Genomic DNA, 19,205 nt, shown 5'->3' on the forward strand with positions numbered 1-19,205 from the left:
CATTGAAGGCAGTGGTTAGAGGGGAGCTGATATCTATCAGGGCACATAGAGGAAAGCAGGAGGGTAGGGAAAGGGAGCGGTTGCTGCAAGAGCTTTTGAGGGTGGACAGACAATATGCGGAGGCACCGGAGGAGGGACTGTACAGGGAAAGACAAAGGCTACATGTAGAATTTGACTTGTTGACTACGGGTAATGCAGAGGCACAATGGAGGAGGGCACAGGGTGTACAGTACGAATGGAGAGAAGGCGAGCCGGTTGCTGGCCCACCAACTGAGGAAGAGGGGAGCAGCGAGGGAGATAGGGGGGGTGAGAGATGAGGAGGGAGAGATGGAGCGGGGAGCGGAGAGAGTGAATGGGGTGTTCAAGGCATTCTACGAAAGATTATATGAAGCTCAGCCCCCGGAAGGGAAGGAGACAATGATGTGCTTTCTGGAGCAGCTGGAATTCCCTAAGGTGGGAACAGGAGAGGGCGGGACTGGGAGCACAGATTGAGATGGAGGTAGTGAAAGGGATTGGGAGCATGCAGACGGGGAAGGCCCCGGGACCAGACGGATTCCCGGTGGAATTTTATAGAAAGTATATGGACTTGCTGGCCCTGCTTTTGACGAGAACCTTTAATGAGGCGAGGGAAAGGGGGCAGCTGCCCCCGACTATGTCAGAGGCAACGATATCGCTCCTCTTAAAGAAGGAAAAAGACCCGCTGCAATGCGGGTCCTATAGGCCCATTTCCCTTTTAAACGTGGATGCTAAGATTCTGGCCAAGGTGATGGCGACGAGGATAAAGGACTGTGTCCTGGGGGTGGTCCATGAGGACCAAACCGGGTTTGTGAAGGGGAGACAGCTGTACACAAACATACGGAGGTTGCTAGGGGTAATGATGATGCCCCCGCCAGAGGGGGAAGCGGAGAAAGTGGTGGCGATGGATGCCGAGAAAGCATTCGACAGACTGGAGTGGGATTATTTGTGGGAGGTGTTGAGGAGATTTGGCTTTGGAGATGGGTATATCAGATGGGTACAGTTGCTGTATAGGGCCCCGATGGCGAGTGTGGTCACGAATGGACGGAGGTCTGATTATTTCCGGCTTCACAGAGGGACGAGGCAGGGGTGTCCCCTGTCTCCGTTATTGTTTGCATTGGCGATTGAGCCCCTGGCCATAGCACTGAGGGGTTCCAGGAAGTGGAGGGGAGTGTTTAGGGGAGGAGAAGAACACCGGGTATCTTTGTATGCGGATGATTTGTTGTTGTATGATGCGGACCTGGTGGAGGGGATGCCAGAGATAATGCAGATACTTGGGGAGTTTGGGGATTTTTCGGGGTACAAATTGAACATGGGGAAAAGTGAGTTGTTTGTGGTGCATCCGGGGGAGCAGAGCAGGGAAATAGAGGATTTACCGCTGAGGAAGGTAACCAGAGACTTCCGGTACTTAGGGATTCAGATAGCCAAGAATTGGGGAACCTTACACCGGCTTAATTTAACACGATTGGTGGAACAGATGGAGGAGGATTTCAAGAGATGGGACATGGTGTCCCTGTCACTGGCAGGTAGGGTGCTGGCGGTTAAAATGGTGGTTCTCCAGAGATTCCTCTTTGTGTTTCAGTGCCTCCCGGTGATGGTCACGAAGGCTTTTTTGAAGAGAATTGAGAAAAGTATTATGAGTTTTGTGTGGGCCGGGAAGACCCCGAGAGTGAGGAGGGGGTTCTTGCAGCGTAGTAGAGATAGGGGGGGGCTGGCACTACCGAGCCTAAACGATTATTACTGGGCCGCCAATATCTCAATGGTGTGTAAGTGGATGGGAGAAGGGGAGGGAGCGGCGTGGAAGAGATTGGAGAGGGCGTCCTGCAAGGGGACCAGCCTACAAGCAATGGTGACGGCACCGTTGCCGTTCTCACCGAAGAAATACATCACAAGCCCAGTGGTGGTGGCAACACTAAAAATTTTGGGGCAGTGGAGACGGCATAGGGGAAGGACGGGAGCCTCGGTGCGGTCCCCGATAAGAAATAACCATAGGTTTGTTGCGGGGAGAATGGATGGCGGATTTGGAGCATGGCAAAGTGCTGGGGTAGTACAACTGAGAGATCTGTTCCTGGATGGGACGTTTGCAAGTATGGGAGCGCTGACGGAAAAGTATGGGTTGCCCCAAGGGAATGCGTTTAGGTATATGCAACTGAGGGCGTTTGCGAGGCAACAGTTGAGGGAATTCCCGCAGCTTCCAACGCAGGAGGTGCAAGATAGTGATCTCAGAGACATGGGTGGGGGATGGTAGGGTGTCGGATATATATATAGGGAAATGAGGGACGAGGGGGAGATCATGGTAGATGAGCTGAAAGGGAAATGGGAAGAAGAGCTGGGGGAGGAGATTGAGGAGGGGCTGTGGGCTGATGCCCTACGTAGGGTAAACTCCTCGTCCTCGTGTGCCAGGCTAAGCTTGATACAATTTAAGGTTTTACACAGGGCGCATATGACTGGAGCACGGCTCAGTAAATTTTTCGGGGTAGAGGACAGGTGTGGGAGATGCTCGAGAAGCCCAGCAAATCACACCCACATGTTCTGGTCATGTCCGGCACTACAGGGGTTCTGGGTGGGGGTGGCGAAGGTGCTTTCGAAGGTGGTGGTGGTCCGGGTCGAGCCAAGCTGGGGGTTGGCTATATTCGGGGTCGCAGAAGAGCCGGGAGTACAGGAGGCGAGAGAGGCTGATGTTTTAGCCTTTGCGTCCCTAGTAGCCCGACGCAGGATATTGCTTATGTGGAAGGAAGCCAAACCCCCGGGCGTGGAGACCTGGATAAATGACATGGCAGGGTTTATAAAACTAGAACGGATCAAGTTCGTATTAAGGGGTTCGGCTCAGGGGTTCACCAGGCGGTGGCAACCGTTCGTCAACTACCTCACAGAACGATAGAGGGAATGGAAAAGAAAGAAGGCAACAGCAGCAACCCGGGGGGGCGGGGGAAGGACCCGGGCGGGCTCTCAGGGATGTCATTGTATATGTATAGGCATTTGTTTTAGGTAATGTATATTGGACTGTTAGATTGTACTTTTGGAGAGTAACTATTTTTGATAAGGCAGTTTTTGTTTATATATTATTTATTTATTTGTTTAAAACTGGCCACTGTTATTTATATTGTTTTATTGTTGTTAAAAAGAAAAACTGTGTACTGTTATGTTTGGCCAAAAAAATCTTGAATAAAATATATTTTTAAAAAAAGGACAGTATTGCGGTGGCAGAAAGGACGTTTGATGAGGACTCGTCTACTGAGGTAGTGTGGGCTGAGGTTATAAACAGGAAAGGCGAGGTCACCCTGTTAGGGGTTTACTATAGGCCTTCGAAAAGTTCCAGAGATGTAGAGGAAAGGATTGCAAAGATGATTCTGGATAGGAGCGAAAGCAACAGGGTAGTTGTTATGGGGGACTTTAGCTTTCCAAATATTGACTAGAAACGCTATAGTTCGAGTACTTTAGATGGGTCCGTTTTTGTCCAATGTGTGCAGGAGGGTTTCCTGACACGGTATGTAGATAGGCCAACGAGAGGCGAGGCCATATTGGATTTGGTACTGGGTAATGAACCAGGACAGGTGTTGGATTTGGAGGTAGGTGAGCACTTTGATGATAGTGACCACAATTCGATTACGTTTACTTTAGTGATGGAAAGGGATAGGTATATACCGCAGGACAAGAGTAATACCTGGGGGAAAGGCAATTATGATGCAATGAGGCAAGACTTAGGATGCATCGGATGGAGAGGAAAACTGCAAGGGATGGGCACAATGGAAATGTGGAGCTTGTTCAAGGAACAGCTACTGCGTGTCCTTGATAAGTATGTACCTGTCAGGCAAGGAGGAAGTGGTCGATCAAGGGAACCGTGGTTTACTAAAGTAGTCGAAACCTTGTGTTGCCCTATTATGTATTTTCTTTTATTCCCTTTTCTTCTCATGTACTTAATGATCTGTTGCGCTGCTTGCAGAAAAATACTTTTCACTGTACCTCGGTACACGTGACAATAAACAAATCCAATCCAAGAGGAAGAAGGAGGCTTATGTAAAGATGAGACATGAAGGTTCAGTTAGGGCGCTCGAGAGTTACAAGTTGGCTAGGAAAGACCTAAAGAGAGAGCTAAGAAGAGCCAGGAGGGGACATGAGAAGTCTTTGGCAGGTAGGATCAAGGATAACCCTAAAGCTTTCTATAGATATGTCGGGAATAAAAGAATGACTAGGGTCAGAGTAGGGCCAGTCAAGGACAGTAGTGGGAAGTTGTGCGTGGAGTCTGAGGAGATAGGAGAGGTGCTAAATGAATATTTTTCGTCAGTATTCACACAGGAAAAAGACAATATTGTCGAGGAGATTCAGGCTACTAGACTAGAAGGGCTTGAGGTTCATAAGGTGGAGGTGTTAGCAATTCTGGAAAGTGTGAAAATAGATAAGTCCCCTGGGCCGAATGGGATTTATCCTAGGATTCTCTAGGAAGCTAGGGAGGAGATTGCTGAGCCTTTGTCTTTGATCTTTCAGTCATCTTTGTCAACAGGAATAGTGCCAGAAGACTGGAGGATAGCAAATGTCCCCTTGTTCAAGAAGGGGAGTAGAGACAACCCCGGTAACTATAGACCAGTGAGCCTTACTTCTGTTGTGGGCAAAATCTTGGAAAGGTTTTTAAGAGATAGGATGTATAATCATCTGGAAAGGAATAATTTGATTAGAGATAGTCAACACGGCTTTGTGAAGGGTAGGTCGTGCCTCACAAACCTTATTGAATATTTGAGAAGGCAACCAAACAGGTAGACGAGGGTAAAGCAGTTGATGTGGTGTATATGGATTTCAGTAAAGCGTTCAGTAAAGGTTCCCCATGGTAGACTACTGCAGAAAATACGGAGGCATGGGATTCAGGGTGATTTAGCAGTTTGGATCAGAAATTGGCTAGCTGAAAGAAGACAGCGGGTGGTGGTTGATGGGAAATGTTCAGACTGGAGTCCAGTTACTAGTGGTGTACCACAAGGATCTGTTTTGGGGCCACTGCTGTTTGTCATTTTTATAAATGACCTGGAGAAAGGCGTAGAAGGATGGGTGAGTAAATTTGCAGATGGCACTAAAGTTGGTGGAGTTGTGGACAATGCGGAAGGAGTTGTGGACAGTGCGGAAGGATGTTACAAGTTACAGAGGGACATAGATAAGCTGCAGCGCTGGGCTGAGAGGTGGCAAATGGAGTTTAATGCAGAAAAGTGTGAGGTGATTCATTTTGGAAGGAATAACAGGAAGACAGAGTACTGGGCTAATGGTAAGATTCATGGCAGTGTGGGTGAGCAGAGAGATCTTGGTGTCCATGTACATAGATCCCTGAAAGTTGCCACCCAGGTTGAGAGGGTTGTTAAGAAGGTGTATGGTGTGTTAGCTTTTATTGGTAGAGGGATTGAGTTTCGGAGCCATGAGGTCATGTTGCAGCTGTACAAAACTCTGGTGCGGCCGCATTTGGAGTATTGCGTGCAATTCTGGTCACCGCATTATAGGAAGGATGTGGAAGCATTGGAAAGGGTGCAGAGGAGATTTACCAGAATGTTGCCTGGTATGGAGGGAAGATCTTATGAGGAAAGGCTGATGGACTTGAGGCTGTTGTCGTTAGAGAGAAGAAGGTGACTTGATTGAGACATACAAGATGATCAGAGGATTGGATAGGGTGGACAGTGAGAGCCTTTTTCCTCGGATCATGATGGCTAGCAGGAGGGGACATAGCTTTAAATTGAGGGGTGATAGATATAAGACAGATGTCAGAGGTAGGTTCTTTACTCCGAGAGTAGTAAGGGCGTGGAATGCCCTGCCTGCAACAGTAGTGGACTCGCCAACACTAAGGGTATTCAAATGGTCATTGGATAGACATATGGACGATAAGGGAATAGTGTAGATGGGCTTTAGAGTGGTTTCACAGGTCGGTGCAACATCGAGGGCCGAAGGGCCTGTACTGCGCTGTAATGTTCTATGTTCTACAGCATCTACACTCATTGGTCTGGGTTTGGTTCGTCCGTTCTCTGCCAGGGAGTGGACTATTTTTGATCAATTCAAGCACCATCAATCTTGATGTTGGCATCTTTTACACCCGCCAGAGAGGGAAGGTATTTCATCAGAAAGATGCCTTTTTCATCAGAAAGGGTAGCTGGGTAGCACTGTTGTTTCATAGCTCCAGGGTCCCAGGTTCGATCCCCGGCTTGGGTCACTGTCTGTGCAGATTCTCCCCGTGTCTGCGTGGGTTTCCTCCGGGTGCTCGGGTTTCCTCCCATAAGTCCAGAAAGACGTACTGTTTGGTGAAGTGGACATTCTGAATTCTCCCTCTGTGTACCCGAACAGGTGCCGGAATGTGGTGACTAGGGGATTTTCACAGTAACTTCATTGCAGTGGTAATGTAAGCCTACTTGTGACAATAAAGATTATTATAAAGGTTATTATTATCTCACTGTTTCTTCACTGCAATGCTGAACCTCTATACTTGCTTGTGTCCATCAGCAAAGGGAGTGTGTCCTCTGGCAGACCCGAAGGACTCCCGTTTATTGCTTCCCGCCACCCTTGCTGGAAAGTGTTTGCATGTGAATATTAGGAGGGAAGGTAGCAGCTGCATGTTTGCAAACCCCACTGACTCATCCCATTTAGGTTCCCAAATGAACTTCTGAGTACCGACAGCATCTAGGGAGCTGATTGAGTCGGAATTGGTGTCTGTCGGGAGAGAATTGGGGGAAATTGAGGCAAGCCATTTCTTTATATGTTTAATCAGAACATCCAGGCTGCAGTTTTAGTCTCTCTGTGGGTGCAGTGCTGGCATAGTTCATTTTTTACTGCTTCACCATTTTAATCGTTCCACCATTGGCGGCTGTGCCTTCAGTTATCCAGGCTCAACACTCTGGAATTCCCTCCCTAAATCTCTCCTCCTCTCTCTCCTCTACTTGCCTGTCCTAATATCCCCTTATGTAACGTGGTTTTGAATTTTGTTTGACGCCTGCCTGAGGTACCTTATAGATCCAGGCTGTTATAGAACAATAGTTATGTTAAGAGTGATATAAACTAATGTAATGGAGAGGTTCAGAGAGGGTATTGGGTGAGGAGCAGTGGGCTCAAGGTTATCTACCCTTTGAGGGAGTGCTGCACTGTTAGCGGAGGTGTCTTTCTGATGAAGTACCTTCCGTCTCTGGTAGGTGCAAAAGATGCCAGGACACTAGAACCATAGAAACCACTATTTACAGAAGTGCTGGCTGTCTCACTGGTGTCCTGTCCAGCATTTGTCCCCAACATCGCATCAAACCGAAATGACTCCTTGCTGTGTGTGGAATCTTGGGTGTAAATTGGCTGCTGTGTTTGCTAACATTACAACAGTGGCAACTACACTTCAAAAAAAGGAAGCACCTCACGGATTTCATGTCCAGATTAGGTGAAGGTCCACGTGTGGATTAGCTGAGTACGCTGAAGGGAGGAATAATGTTGCCTTCAGCAAAATCTAAATATTGCGGATGCTAAAAATCCAAAATAAAACCAAGTGCTGGAAATATTCAGCAGATCAGGGAGCATTTGCTGAGAGAAAAGCAGGGATAACATTTCAGGTCAGGTTTCGGGGTCTGGTTTAACCCTCCAGTGTTTTACAACGATATTTTCTTCTCCTTCAGTAACCGTTTTTTGCTTCTGAAGGAATACATGTCTTTGGGCTGTTCTGTTGTACCCTTTGACCGATTTTCTTTTTTTAAATAAAATTTAGAGTACCCTATTATTTTTTTTTCCAATTTAAGGGGCAATTTATCGTGGTCAATCCACGTAACCGGCACATCTTTGGATTGTGGGGGTGAAACCCACGCGGACACTGGGAGAATGTGCAATCTCCGCGCGGACAGTGACCCAGGGCTGGGATTCGAACCCGGGTCCTCAGCGCCGTAGGCTGCAGTGCTAATCACTGTGCCACGTGACTGATTTTCTAAAACTGGTTGTCGTATTCCTCGTGTCTGTGACCCTGCCATGGTGACAGGAGCTGCCCTGCCTTGTGGATAGCTGGAATATTGGACATCTGGCCGTTCCTGTCTACTTCAATAATGGTGTTTTCTGTTTGATTTCAGCTTGGTTACGTGAACAGCTTGTTTGCGGGGGGACAGATCTGTCTGGCACTGTCAGACAGGAACGTAATGGGCTACATAGCCAGCTTACACGAGCTTGCATCATCCGAGAGGAGGTTCCATTGCAAGCTGAGCGCAGTGAAAAATCAGATACTCAAACCACTGCTGGGTTTAGGTACGCAAAATGATCTTTCTGCCCACGAGCTACTGCCATTCTGTTTCGCTCCATAGAACATAGAACATTACAGCGCAGTACAGGCCCTTCGGCCCTCGATGTTGTGCCGACCTGTGAAACCACTCTAAAGCCCATCTACACTATTCCCTTATCGTCCATATGTCTATCCAATGACCATTTGAATGCCCTTAGTGTTGGTGAGTCCACTACTGTTGCAGGCAGGGCATTCCACGCCCTTACTATCTGAGTAAAGAACCTACCTCTGACATCTGTCTTATATCTATCTCCCCTCCAATTTAAAGCTGTGTCTCCTCGTGCTAGACATCACCATCCGAGGAAAAAGGCTCTCACTGTCCACCCTATCCAATCCTCTGATCATCTTGTATGTCTCAATCAAGTCACCTTCTTCTCTCTAACGACAACAGCCTCAAGTCCCTCAGCCTTTCCTCATAAGATCTTCCCTCCATACCAGGCATCATTCTGGTAAATCTCCTCCGCACCCTTTCCAATGCTTCCACATCCTTCCTGTAATGCGGCGACCAGAATTGCACGCAATACTCCAAATGCGGCCGCACCAGAATTTTGTACAGCTGCAACATGACCTCATGGCTCCGAAACGCAATCCCTCTACCAATAAAAGCTAACACACCGTGCACCTTCTTAACAACCCTCTCAACCTGGGTGGCAACTTTCAGGGATCTATGTACATGGACACCGAGATCTCTCTGCTCATCCACACTACCAAGAATCTTACCATTAGCCCAGTACTCTGTCTTCCTGTTATTCCTTCCAAAATGAATCACCTCACACTTTTCTGCATTAAACTCCATTTGCCACCTCTCAGCCCAGCTCTGCAGCTTATCTATGTCCCTCTGTAACTTGTAACATCCTTCCGCACTGTCCACAACTCTACCGACTTTAGTGCCATCTGCAAATTTACTCACTCATCCTTCTACGCCCTCCTCCAGGTCATTTATAAAAATGACAAACCGCAGTGGCCCCAAAACAGATCCTTGTAGCATGCTATACAATATTTATGGCAGGAATTTAATAAGAATATGAATGATTTCGAAAGAATCCCAATCGTACAATTAGAGATTGTTCTAAATTGGCATGCTCATGGATGGAGCAGTTGGAGCCAAGCAAGACCACACTGCAATCTTCTGGATTGTCACACCTGTCCCCACCAATGCTGTACCCCATTGTTATACAGTGACAGATGTGTCTCCACAAATGCTGAACCCCAATGTTATTCAGTGACAGACCTGTCCCCTCCAATGCTGTACCCCAATATTATACAGTGAGGCCTGTCCTCACCAGTACTGTACCCCAGTGCTATACAGAGACAGACCTGTCCCCACCAGTACTGCACCCCAGTGTTATACACTGACAGACTGGCCCCACCAGTACTGTAATTCATTAATAAATCTTTTATTGTCACAGGTAGGCTTACATTAACACTGCAATTAGGTTACTGTGAAAAGCCCCTAGTCGCCATATTCCGGCGCCTGTTCGGGTACGTTGAGGGAGAATTCAGAATTCTCAGCTGGAATTGAACCCGCGCTGCTGGCCCTGTTCTGCATCACAAACCAGCTGTCTAGCTCACTGGGCTAAACCAGCTCAGTGGCCCACCAGTACTGTACCTCAGTGTTCTATAGTGTTATGGGCCAGTGTTTAGAGAACCCCAAGGTGTATCATGGAGTTCACCTGACCCACCACTTTTAATAGATTGTGGTACGGGGAGCACACAGCCCACTCTACAGGTGTGGTACAGTATTGGAAAAGTATTTTTTAAAGCAAAACAATGTTTATTCTATGAACTCAAGTTAACCTTTTTAAAACATACAGTGAACATCTTAGCAACCATTAATTCAAATACAACCCCCAAAGAAAACAACGCTAAGTAATCCTTAAGCTGTCCTTTTAGCATCCATGAGACTTAAAACACATTTTCCCAGAAGCACATCAGGTTAAAGTCACTACTGTTATTAATTTTAAATCACCAGGATCGATTTACAGTCTTTAGATTACAGAGAGAGATTCATACACCTTCTGGCTGTGACTGCAGCTATCCAGCTCTGAAAACTAAACAAAAACACACCCTGCAGCAAACAGCCTAAAACGAAAGTAAAAAGCTGAGAGACAGCCCAGCTCCACCCACTCAGTTACATCACTGCAGTAATAAACACCCATTTCTTAAAGGTACTCTCACTGCAGATATTTATATATACACCCATTTATAAACACCCATTTCTTAAAGGTACTCTCACATGACAGTAGTGACAGACCTGTCCCCACCGGTACTTTACCCGTGTTATACAGTGACAAATCTGTTCCCACCAGTACTGTACTCCAGTGTTATACAGTGATAGACCAGTCCCCACCAGTACTGTACCCCAGTGCTATACACGGACAGACCTGTCTCCATCAGTACTGTACCCCAGTGTTATACAGTGACAGACCTGTCCCCACCAGTACTGTACCCCAGTGTTATACAGTGACAGACTTGTCCCCACCAGTACTGTACCCCAATGTTATACAGTGACAGACCTGCCCCCACCAGTACTGTCCCCCAGTGTTATACAGTGACAGACCTGTCTCCACCAGTACTGTACCCCAGTGTTATACAGTGACAGACCTGTGCCCACCAGTACTGTATCCCAGTGTTATTCAATGACAGACTGATTGAGGGGCTGTTGAGCCTTTTTAAGGAAAAATAACAGTTGCATTAATCAGTGCTGAACTGTCGATGTCCAATCCTGGGAAGGAGAAAGCTTGGAAAATGTCCTAAATAGAGAGAAGCTGTTGCCATTTTAAAAATAAGTGAAAATACTGGTCCAAAACAATGGAATGGACTCGGTAATAGCCCTGAGTGAATGTTAGACTCTCTGTAGCCTTCTGGAACTGTAAAGTGATGTCTGATTGTAGCTTTGCTCTTGAGAGCTGAATCACCATCCAGTGGTCCAATGTGCAGCATACGGGCGTGTTTGTGGATCAGTGACAGGAGCGCGGAGTACAAACGAGGATTGTGTAACAATAGCTTGAATGTATGAAAAATTGTCAAAGCTACTTGTTTACTGAATGTTGTAATTTACAGATAACCTGGCTTCCATTTTGGGTTCGACATTGAGCCAGTTGTTACAAGACACAGCCAGTAAATTTAGCAAACTTTGCTATCTGATTGGGCAGCACAGCGTCACTTTGAATAAATTCCTTCACGGTTCAAAGGATGTCAAGACGCTCGTCATGTTGGAGCACTCGAACATCTTCCTGGACACGTTCAAAGAGCAAGTACACAACCCTGTTACTGTCCCTGCTATGATGCCTGTGTTCCCGGGGAAGGGGAGGAGTTTAATATTGCCTACAAGAGAGATAAAGCAAAGTGTTCTGATAGGTCAGAGCACAAAGGAGATGATGGAGGCCTCCATGAACTTGAGGTGATCCAAAAGTCTGCCCCTGTCTGAACTCTCACCAAGTCCCATCATCCCTGTGCACGCTGGCCTACATTGGTTGCTGGTCATTTCTGGCTTTCTTGGACATACTTGATTTTAATCATTCCACCATTGGCGGCTGTGACGTCAGCTGCTTGGACACTCGACTCTGAAATTCCTCCCAGACCCCTCATCTTTTTTGCTTTAAGAAGGCAATGGTATGTTGGCCTTCATTTTGTTTTTAAATTTAGAGTACCCAATTCATTTTTTTTCCAATTAAGGGGCAATTTAGCATTGCCAATCCGCCTGCACATCTTTGGGTTGTGGGGGCGAAACCCACACAAACACGGAGAGAATGTGCAAACTCCACACGAACAGTGACCCAGAGCCGGGATCAAACCTGGGACCTCGGCGCTGTGAGGCAGCAATGCTAACAGACCTCATCTTTTAAGATGCTCCTTTTATGGGTGGCACGGTCGCACAGTGGTTAGCATTGTTGCTTCACCGCGCCAGGGACCAGGATTTGTTTCCCAGCTTGGGTCACTGTCTGTGCGGAGTCTGCACATTCTCCCTGTGTCTGCGTGGGTTTCCTCCAGGCACTCCGGTTTCCTCCCTCAAGTCCCGAAAGACGTGCTTGTTGGGTGAATTGGACATGCTGAATTCTCCCTCAGTGTACAGAAACAGGCGCCGGAGTGTGGCGACTTGGGGATTTCCACAGTAACTTCATTGCAATGTTAATGTAAGCCTATAATAAAGCTTATAATAGTATTATAATAAATCTACGTCTTCAACCAAATTTTTAACCACGGCCCTAAGTATCTTTTTGTGGTTCAGTTGTCAAATTTTCTTTCATAATGTTCCTGTGAAATGTCTTGGGATATTTTATTATATTAAAAGATGCTGTATAGATCTGTTATTGTGGTGTGGTATGGGGAGTTCATCAAATTGGACAGGCCAGGAACATAGGAATTGCTTCAGTGACAGAAGATTTGGTCATCTACCATCCTAGTTCTGGGCTGAGACGTGATTTGATAGAGGCATTCCAGACCATAAGGAGTCTGGACAGAATAGAGAGGGAGAAACTGTTCTCACCTGTGAAAAGATCGGGAATGAGAGGGCGCAGGTTTAAAATAATTGGCAGAAGAGGCAAAAGCGACCTGAGCATAAACGTTTTTACAGAGCCATTGGTTAGGATCTAGAATGTACTGTCTGACCGATTCACACAGCCGAGTGCTTAGGATCTGGAATGTACTGTCTGGAGTGTGGTGGAGACCGATTCACAGAGCGAGTGGTTAGGATCTGGAATGTACTGTCTGGAGTGTGGTGAAGAATTCTTTTAAATGTAAAATACTGGCCAATATCCATGCCAAGAGGCTGGGGGTCTGCAGACAGAGGTGGTAGCAGAAGACCAAATGGGCTTTGTCAAGGATAGACAGCTAACATCGAACATCAGGCGCCTGCTGAATGTGATCTTCTTAAAAATAAATTAAATATCCCAATTCTTTTTTTCCCATTAAGGGGCAATTTAGCATGCCCCGTCCACCCACCCTGCACATCTTTGGGTTGTGGGGGTGAGACCCACGCAAACACGGGGAGAATTGCAAACTCTTACGTGACTGCTTAGAGACAGTGGACTGGTCCATATTTAAGAACTGAGCGACCAACTTAAATGAGTATGCCACCACCGTCACAGACTTCATCAGCAAATGTGTGGACGACTGCGTGCCAAACAAAGCAGTACTTGCATTCCCCATCCGGAAACCATGGCTCCATCGCGAGATTGACTCCCTACTGAAGGACAGATCTGAGGCGTTCAAGGCAGACGACCCTGACCTATACAAGAAATCCAGGTACGACCTCCACAAAGCCATCCAGAATGCCAAGAGAGAATATCAAACCAAGCTAGAGTCACAGACAGATTCTAGGCGGTTGTGGCAAGGACTAAACAACATAACGGGCTACAAAGCGAAGCCGAACAGTATCTCTGGCAGCATCGCACCCCTCCCCGATGAACTCAATGCATTCTATGCCCGGTTCGAGCAGGTAACCAACAATCCGCTGGCGAGTGCCCCAGCAGCCCATAATTCACCCATACCCACCATCACAGCTTCCGAAGTCAGATTGGCCTTCCTGAAAGTGAACCCTCGGAAGGCGATGGGCCCAGACGGGATCCCTGGTCGTGCACTCAGAGCCTGCGCGGACCAGCTGGCAGAGGTGTTCGCGGACATCTTTAACCTGTCCCTACTCCACTCTGAGGTCCCCACCTGCTTCAAGAAGACCACCATCATACCGGTACCAAAGAAGAACCAGGCAACGTGCCTCAATGACTACCGACCAGTGGCCCTGACTTCAGTTGTAATGAAGTGCTTTGAGAGGTTGATCATGAAGCGCATCACCTCCATACTCCCAAAACGCCTTGATCCACTGCAATTCGCATACCGCTGCAACCGGTCCACATCAGACACCATTTCCCTGGCCCTACACTCATCCCTAGAGCATCTCGAAAACAAGGACTCCTACATTAGACTCCTATTTATTGACTACAGCTCCGCCTTCAACACCATAATCCCAGCCAAGCTCATATCAAAGCTCCAAAACCTAGGACTTGGCCCCCCACTCTGCAACTGGATCCTCGATTTTCTGACCAACAGACCACAATCAGTAAGAATGAACAACAACACCTCCTCCACAATAGTCCTCAACACCGGCACCCCCGCAAGGCTGCATACTTAGCCCCCTACTCTACTCCCTGTACACACACGACTGCGTGGCAAAACTTGGTTCCAACTCCATCTACAAGTTTGCTGACGATACGACCATAGTGGGCCGGATCTCGAACAACGATGAGTCCGAATACAGGAGGGAGATAGAGAACCTAGTGGAGTGGTGTAGCGACAACAATCTCTCCCTCAATGCCAGCAAAACTAAAGAGCTGGTCATTGACTTCAGGAAGCAAAGTACTGTACACACCCCTGTCAGCATCAATGGGGCCGAGGTGGAAATGGTTAGCAGTTTCAAATTCCTAGGGGTGCACATCTCCAAAAATCTGTCCTGGTCCACCCACATCGACGCTACCACCAAGAAAGCACAACAGCGCCTATACTTCCTCAGGAAACTAAGGAAATTCGGCATGTCCACATTAACCCTTACCAACGTTTACAGATACACCATAGAAAGCATCCTATCAGGCTGCACCACAGCCTGGTATGGCAACTGCTCGGCCCAGGACCGCAAGAAACTTCAGAGAGTCGTGAACACAGCCCAGTCCATCACACGAACCTGCCTCCCATCCATTGACTCCATCTACACCTCCCGCTGCCTGGGGAAAGCGGGCAGTATAATCAAAGATCCTTCCCACCCGGCTCACTCACTCTTCCAACTTCTTCCATCGGGCAGGAGATACAGAAGTCTGAGAACACGCACGAACAGACTCAAAAACAGCTTCTTCCCCACTGTCACCAGACTCCTAAATGACCCTCTTATGGACTGATTTCATTAACACTACACCCTGTATGCTTCATCCGATGCCAGTGCTTATGTAGTTACATTGTATATGTTGTGTTGCCCTATTATGTATTTTCTTTTCTTCCCTTTTCTTCTCATGTACTTAATGATCTGTTAAGCTGCTCGCAGAAAAATACTTTTCACAGTACCTGGGTACACGTGACAATAAACAAATCCAATCCAAACTCCACACAGACAGTGACCCGGGGCTGGGATAGAACCCGGGTCCTCAGCACCTTAGGCAGCAGTGCTAACCACTGCTCCACCGTGCCACTCTGAGTGTGGTGGCGACAAATTCACACAGCACGTGGTTCGGATCTGCAATGCACTGTCTGTGAGTGTGTGTTGGGGACCGAGTTAAAATTAATAAATTTAGAGGACCCAATTCATTTTTCCAATTAATGGGCAATTTTAGAGTGGCCAATCCACCTAGCCTGCACATCTTTGGGTTGTGGGGGCGAAACCCACGCAAACACGGGGAGAATGCAAACTCCACACGGACAGTGACCCAGGGCCGGGATCGAACCTGGGACCTCGGCGCCGTGATACAGCAGTGCTAACCACTGTGCCACCGTGCAGCCTTGTGTTTGGGGACAGATTTAATCAAAGCTTTCAAAAAGGAAATTTGGCTGTTAATGTGCAGAGTTCCAGAGAGGAGGTGGGAAAATGACACTCTGGGCACGTACTCCGAGCCAGTGTAGACACAATTGGCCAAATAACATCCTTGTGCTCTGCAACAATTCTGTGAAGGGAATTTGCCATCTGTCCCCTGTCGGTCCTTTATTTGACTCCAGACCCACAGCAATTGTTAACTTGCCTCTTCCCTCTGAAATGATCATTTGTCAAGTAGGCAGCTCATCACCACCTTCACAAGGACAATTAGGAATGGGCAATAAATATTGGCTGTAACCAGCAATGCTAAATCCACTGAATTATACTTTTATCATTTTTAATTCAATTAATCAACAGCAAACTCTAATAGGATGCAAGAAACGTCCCTTTGGTGAAGATCTTTCTTTGGGAGTCACCTGTCTGTCTGAAGCTCGCTGCACTCTTTGCATCTCAAATTAATCTGACAGTATATTTCTGCGGTTGGAAGTCTGTTCCCAGCTTTAGTTTTCTCCTTCCGTGCTGGAAATCTCTCATTTTCTGCTTGTCTCATCTTTGCAGGCGATAGTTACACACATTGGTCATTTGTGCGTACCTTCGGGGCAGCATGGTGATGCAGTGGTTAGCATTGCTGCCTCACGGCGCCGAGGTCCCAGGTTCAATCCTGGCTCTGGGTCACTATCCATGTGCAGTTTGCGCATTCTCCCTGTGTTTGCGTGAGTTTCACCCCCACAACCCAAATATGTGCAGGCTAGGTGGATTGGCCCCGCGAAATTGCCCCTTAATTGGCAAAAATGAATTCCGTACTCGAAATTTATATTTTAAAAAAAATTTGTGCGTACCTCGACAGTGAACATCATGAGGGAGGGAGGACTCGGCTGGGGACTGAGCCCAACCCTGGCCTCGCTCAATATCCACGTGCAAGTAGCCCCATTTCCCTCTTGAGGCTTGTTATCATTCCCCAGCTGTTTCCCTGGCTGAGGTCAGGTCAGTTATCTCAACACAGACCCTATGCTTAGATTTTCTGGGGTGTATGGCTGCGGCATCCACAGACCTTATCACTGAGCCCTTGGGGGAAATGTCCATTTTTTCATCCATAAATTAACATTAATTTCACTGTTGACTAACCCCAGTGAAAATGTTACGCAGCATACTGTGCCAATTGTTACTGCACACACGGTGGCACAGTGGTTAGCACTGCTGCCTCAGCTCCAGGAACCCAGGTTCAATTCCGGCCTCGGATGACTGTCTGTGCGGAGTTTGCATTTTCTCCCCGTGTCTGCGTGGGTTTCCTCCGTGTCCGCCGGTTTCCTCCCACAGTCCAAAGATGTACAGGTTCGGTGGATTGGACATGCTAAATTGCCCTTGGTGTCCAAAAGCTTAGGTTAGGTTACTGGGTTACAGGAATAGGGTGGAGGCATGGGCTTAGGTAGGGTGCTCTTTCCAGGGGCTGGAGCAGTCTTGATGGGCCGAATGGCCTCCTTCTGCACTGTTAATTCTATGATTCTACGCATAACCACACATTCCAGTCTGTTTGCCACCAGAATAGCCAAAATAAGTCAGTGGCAGTCTGCTCCTCGTGCTGACCTCATCACAGCACAGGAAGGACATAAATGCTCTGGAGAGAGTACAGAGGAAAATTTACAAGATTTTGCCAGGGTTTGAAAATTTGCAGCTATGAGGAGAGATTGGCTAGGGTTGTTTTCCTTAGACCAGAGGAGGTTAAAGGATAATTTAATTGAGGTGTACAAAATTTATAAGGGGCCACAACAGGGAAGGCAGGAAAGACTTGCTTCCCCTAGCAGTGGGGTTCAATCGCCAGGGCATAGATTTAAGGTGATTGGTAGAAGCATCAGAGAGGACACGAGGAGGGCACCCAGAAGGCAATGGGTGTCTGGAAGTCACTACCCGAATCGGTGGTTGAGGCTGAAATGCTCAACTCATTTAAAAGTTCCCTTGATGTGCGTCTGAAGTGCTGTAACCTGCAAGGATACGTACCAGGTGCTGGAAAGTGGGATTAAAGTGAGCAGCTAGTTTCTCCTTTGGCTGGCACAGGCATGATGGACTGAATGGCCTCTTTCTGTGCCATAACGTTTCTATGGTTCTACATTGCTGAGAGTCTGGACTCTTGTCGGCCAGACCAGGTAAGGATGGCAGATTTCCTTCCCTAAAGGGCATTCGTGAATCAGATGGGTTTTTTACAAAAATTGGCAATGGTTTCATGGCCATCATTAGACTAGTGTTTAATGACTTCCGGTGACGGGGATGTGCTGAGAAGTCGCACATCAGGTGGCTCTCCTTCCATGAAGCTGAACATTGACATTTTTCATCCGAAATAGCCCACCAACACAAAGAAAAAACATCCTCACACCTCTACCAGCAACAAATGAGGGGAAAATGCCAAACAACAGCCATTCCAGAGGCCATGTGGAAACTAGGAGCGGAAAAAGCCCAGACAAACAAACGGTTGAGCAGGCCGGTGCACGAGGCTGGCGAAGCTCGGGCCTGGCCAAAGTGAGAGGAGCCCCCCCCCCCACACACACACCAAAGGATGGGTGGAGGATGTTTCTCTCGAGAATTGAGAGAACATCGGGAAGAGAGTAAAACAGACATTCAAGCTGCAGTCAGGGAAGGCGGTCGCGGAAGCTCTGACGACCATACAGGTGGCCCTTGACAAAGCAGCGAGGCGACTGGAAGCTCAGGAGAACACCATTTATAGAGCTGGAGAAAGCCGCAACAGACCCTGGCGACCGGATTGTCACGCTAGAGAAAAACGTGCAAGGCTGATCATGACACAGGGGAGCCTGAAGGGGAAAATCGACCAGGAGAACTGATCGAGGTGACAAAACCTATGGATAATGGGCCTGCTGGAGGGGATCGAAGGTAGGAACCCCATGGACTATGTGGCCCAAATGCTTGGCAACCTGGTGGGAAGGGATAGTTTCACCAACCCACCAGAAATCGACAGAGCCCACCGGTCGCTCCGACACACCAGTCCAGAGCCAGGGAACAGGGCGATAATCGCTAAAATGTACAGATACCAAGACCGGGAACGAATCCTGCACTGGGCAAGGCAGACAAAGAACTGTAACTGGGAAGGTCACCGGATTCGAATCTACCAGGATATTGGGGCTGGTCTGGCCAAACGCCGGGCAGAATTTAATAGGGCAAAGGCCGCACTGTACAAGAGCAGGGTAAAGCTTGGGATGCTGTACCCAGCCAATCTCTGGGTCACATCCCAGGGCAGGGAGCGCTTCTTGACGGCCCCTGCGGATGCGGACAAGTTTGTCCTGGAAAATGGACTTGTGAAACGGCAGGAGGGACAGCGATGAAGAGCTCATTGGAAGAGACTTTTACTTTTTGAGTTGCCAACTGTGAACCACCATATTGAGCACTTTGTGCGGGATGCACTGCCTCGTT

At 47.8% G+C, this 19,205-nt stretch overlaps 1 protein-coding gene across 1 annotated transcript in view; it reads left to right on the forward strand.

The window, feature by feature from the left end:
• als2b (alsin Rho guanine nucleotide exchange factor ALS2 b) overlaps positions 1-19,205 on the forward strand; it is a 296,702-nt gene that overhangs the window by 153,606 nt on the left and 123,891 nt on the right. Inside the window, 2 exon segments of the mRNA XM_072481260.1 lie at positions 8,070-8,241; positions 11,339-11,528. Coding sequence (XP_072337361.1) covers positions 8,070-8,241; positions 11,339-11,528 — 362 coding nt within the window.

The sequence above is a fragment of the Scyliorhinus torazame genome, chromosome 2 (assembly GCF_047496885.1).
Source record: "Scyliorhinus torazame isolate Kashiwa2021f chromosome 2, sScyTor2.1, whole genome shotgun sequence".
Lineage (NCBI taxonomy): Eukaryota > Metazoa > Chordata > Chondrichthyes > Carcharhiniformes > Scyliorhinidae > Scyliorhinus > Scyliorhinus torazame.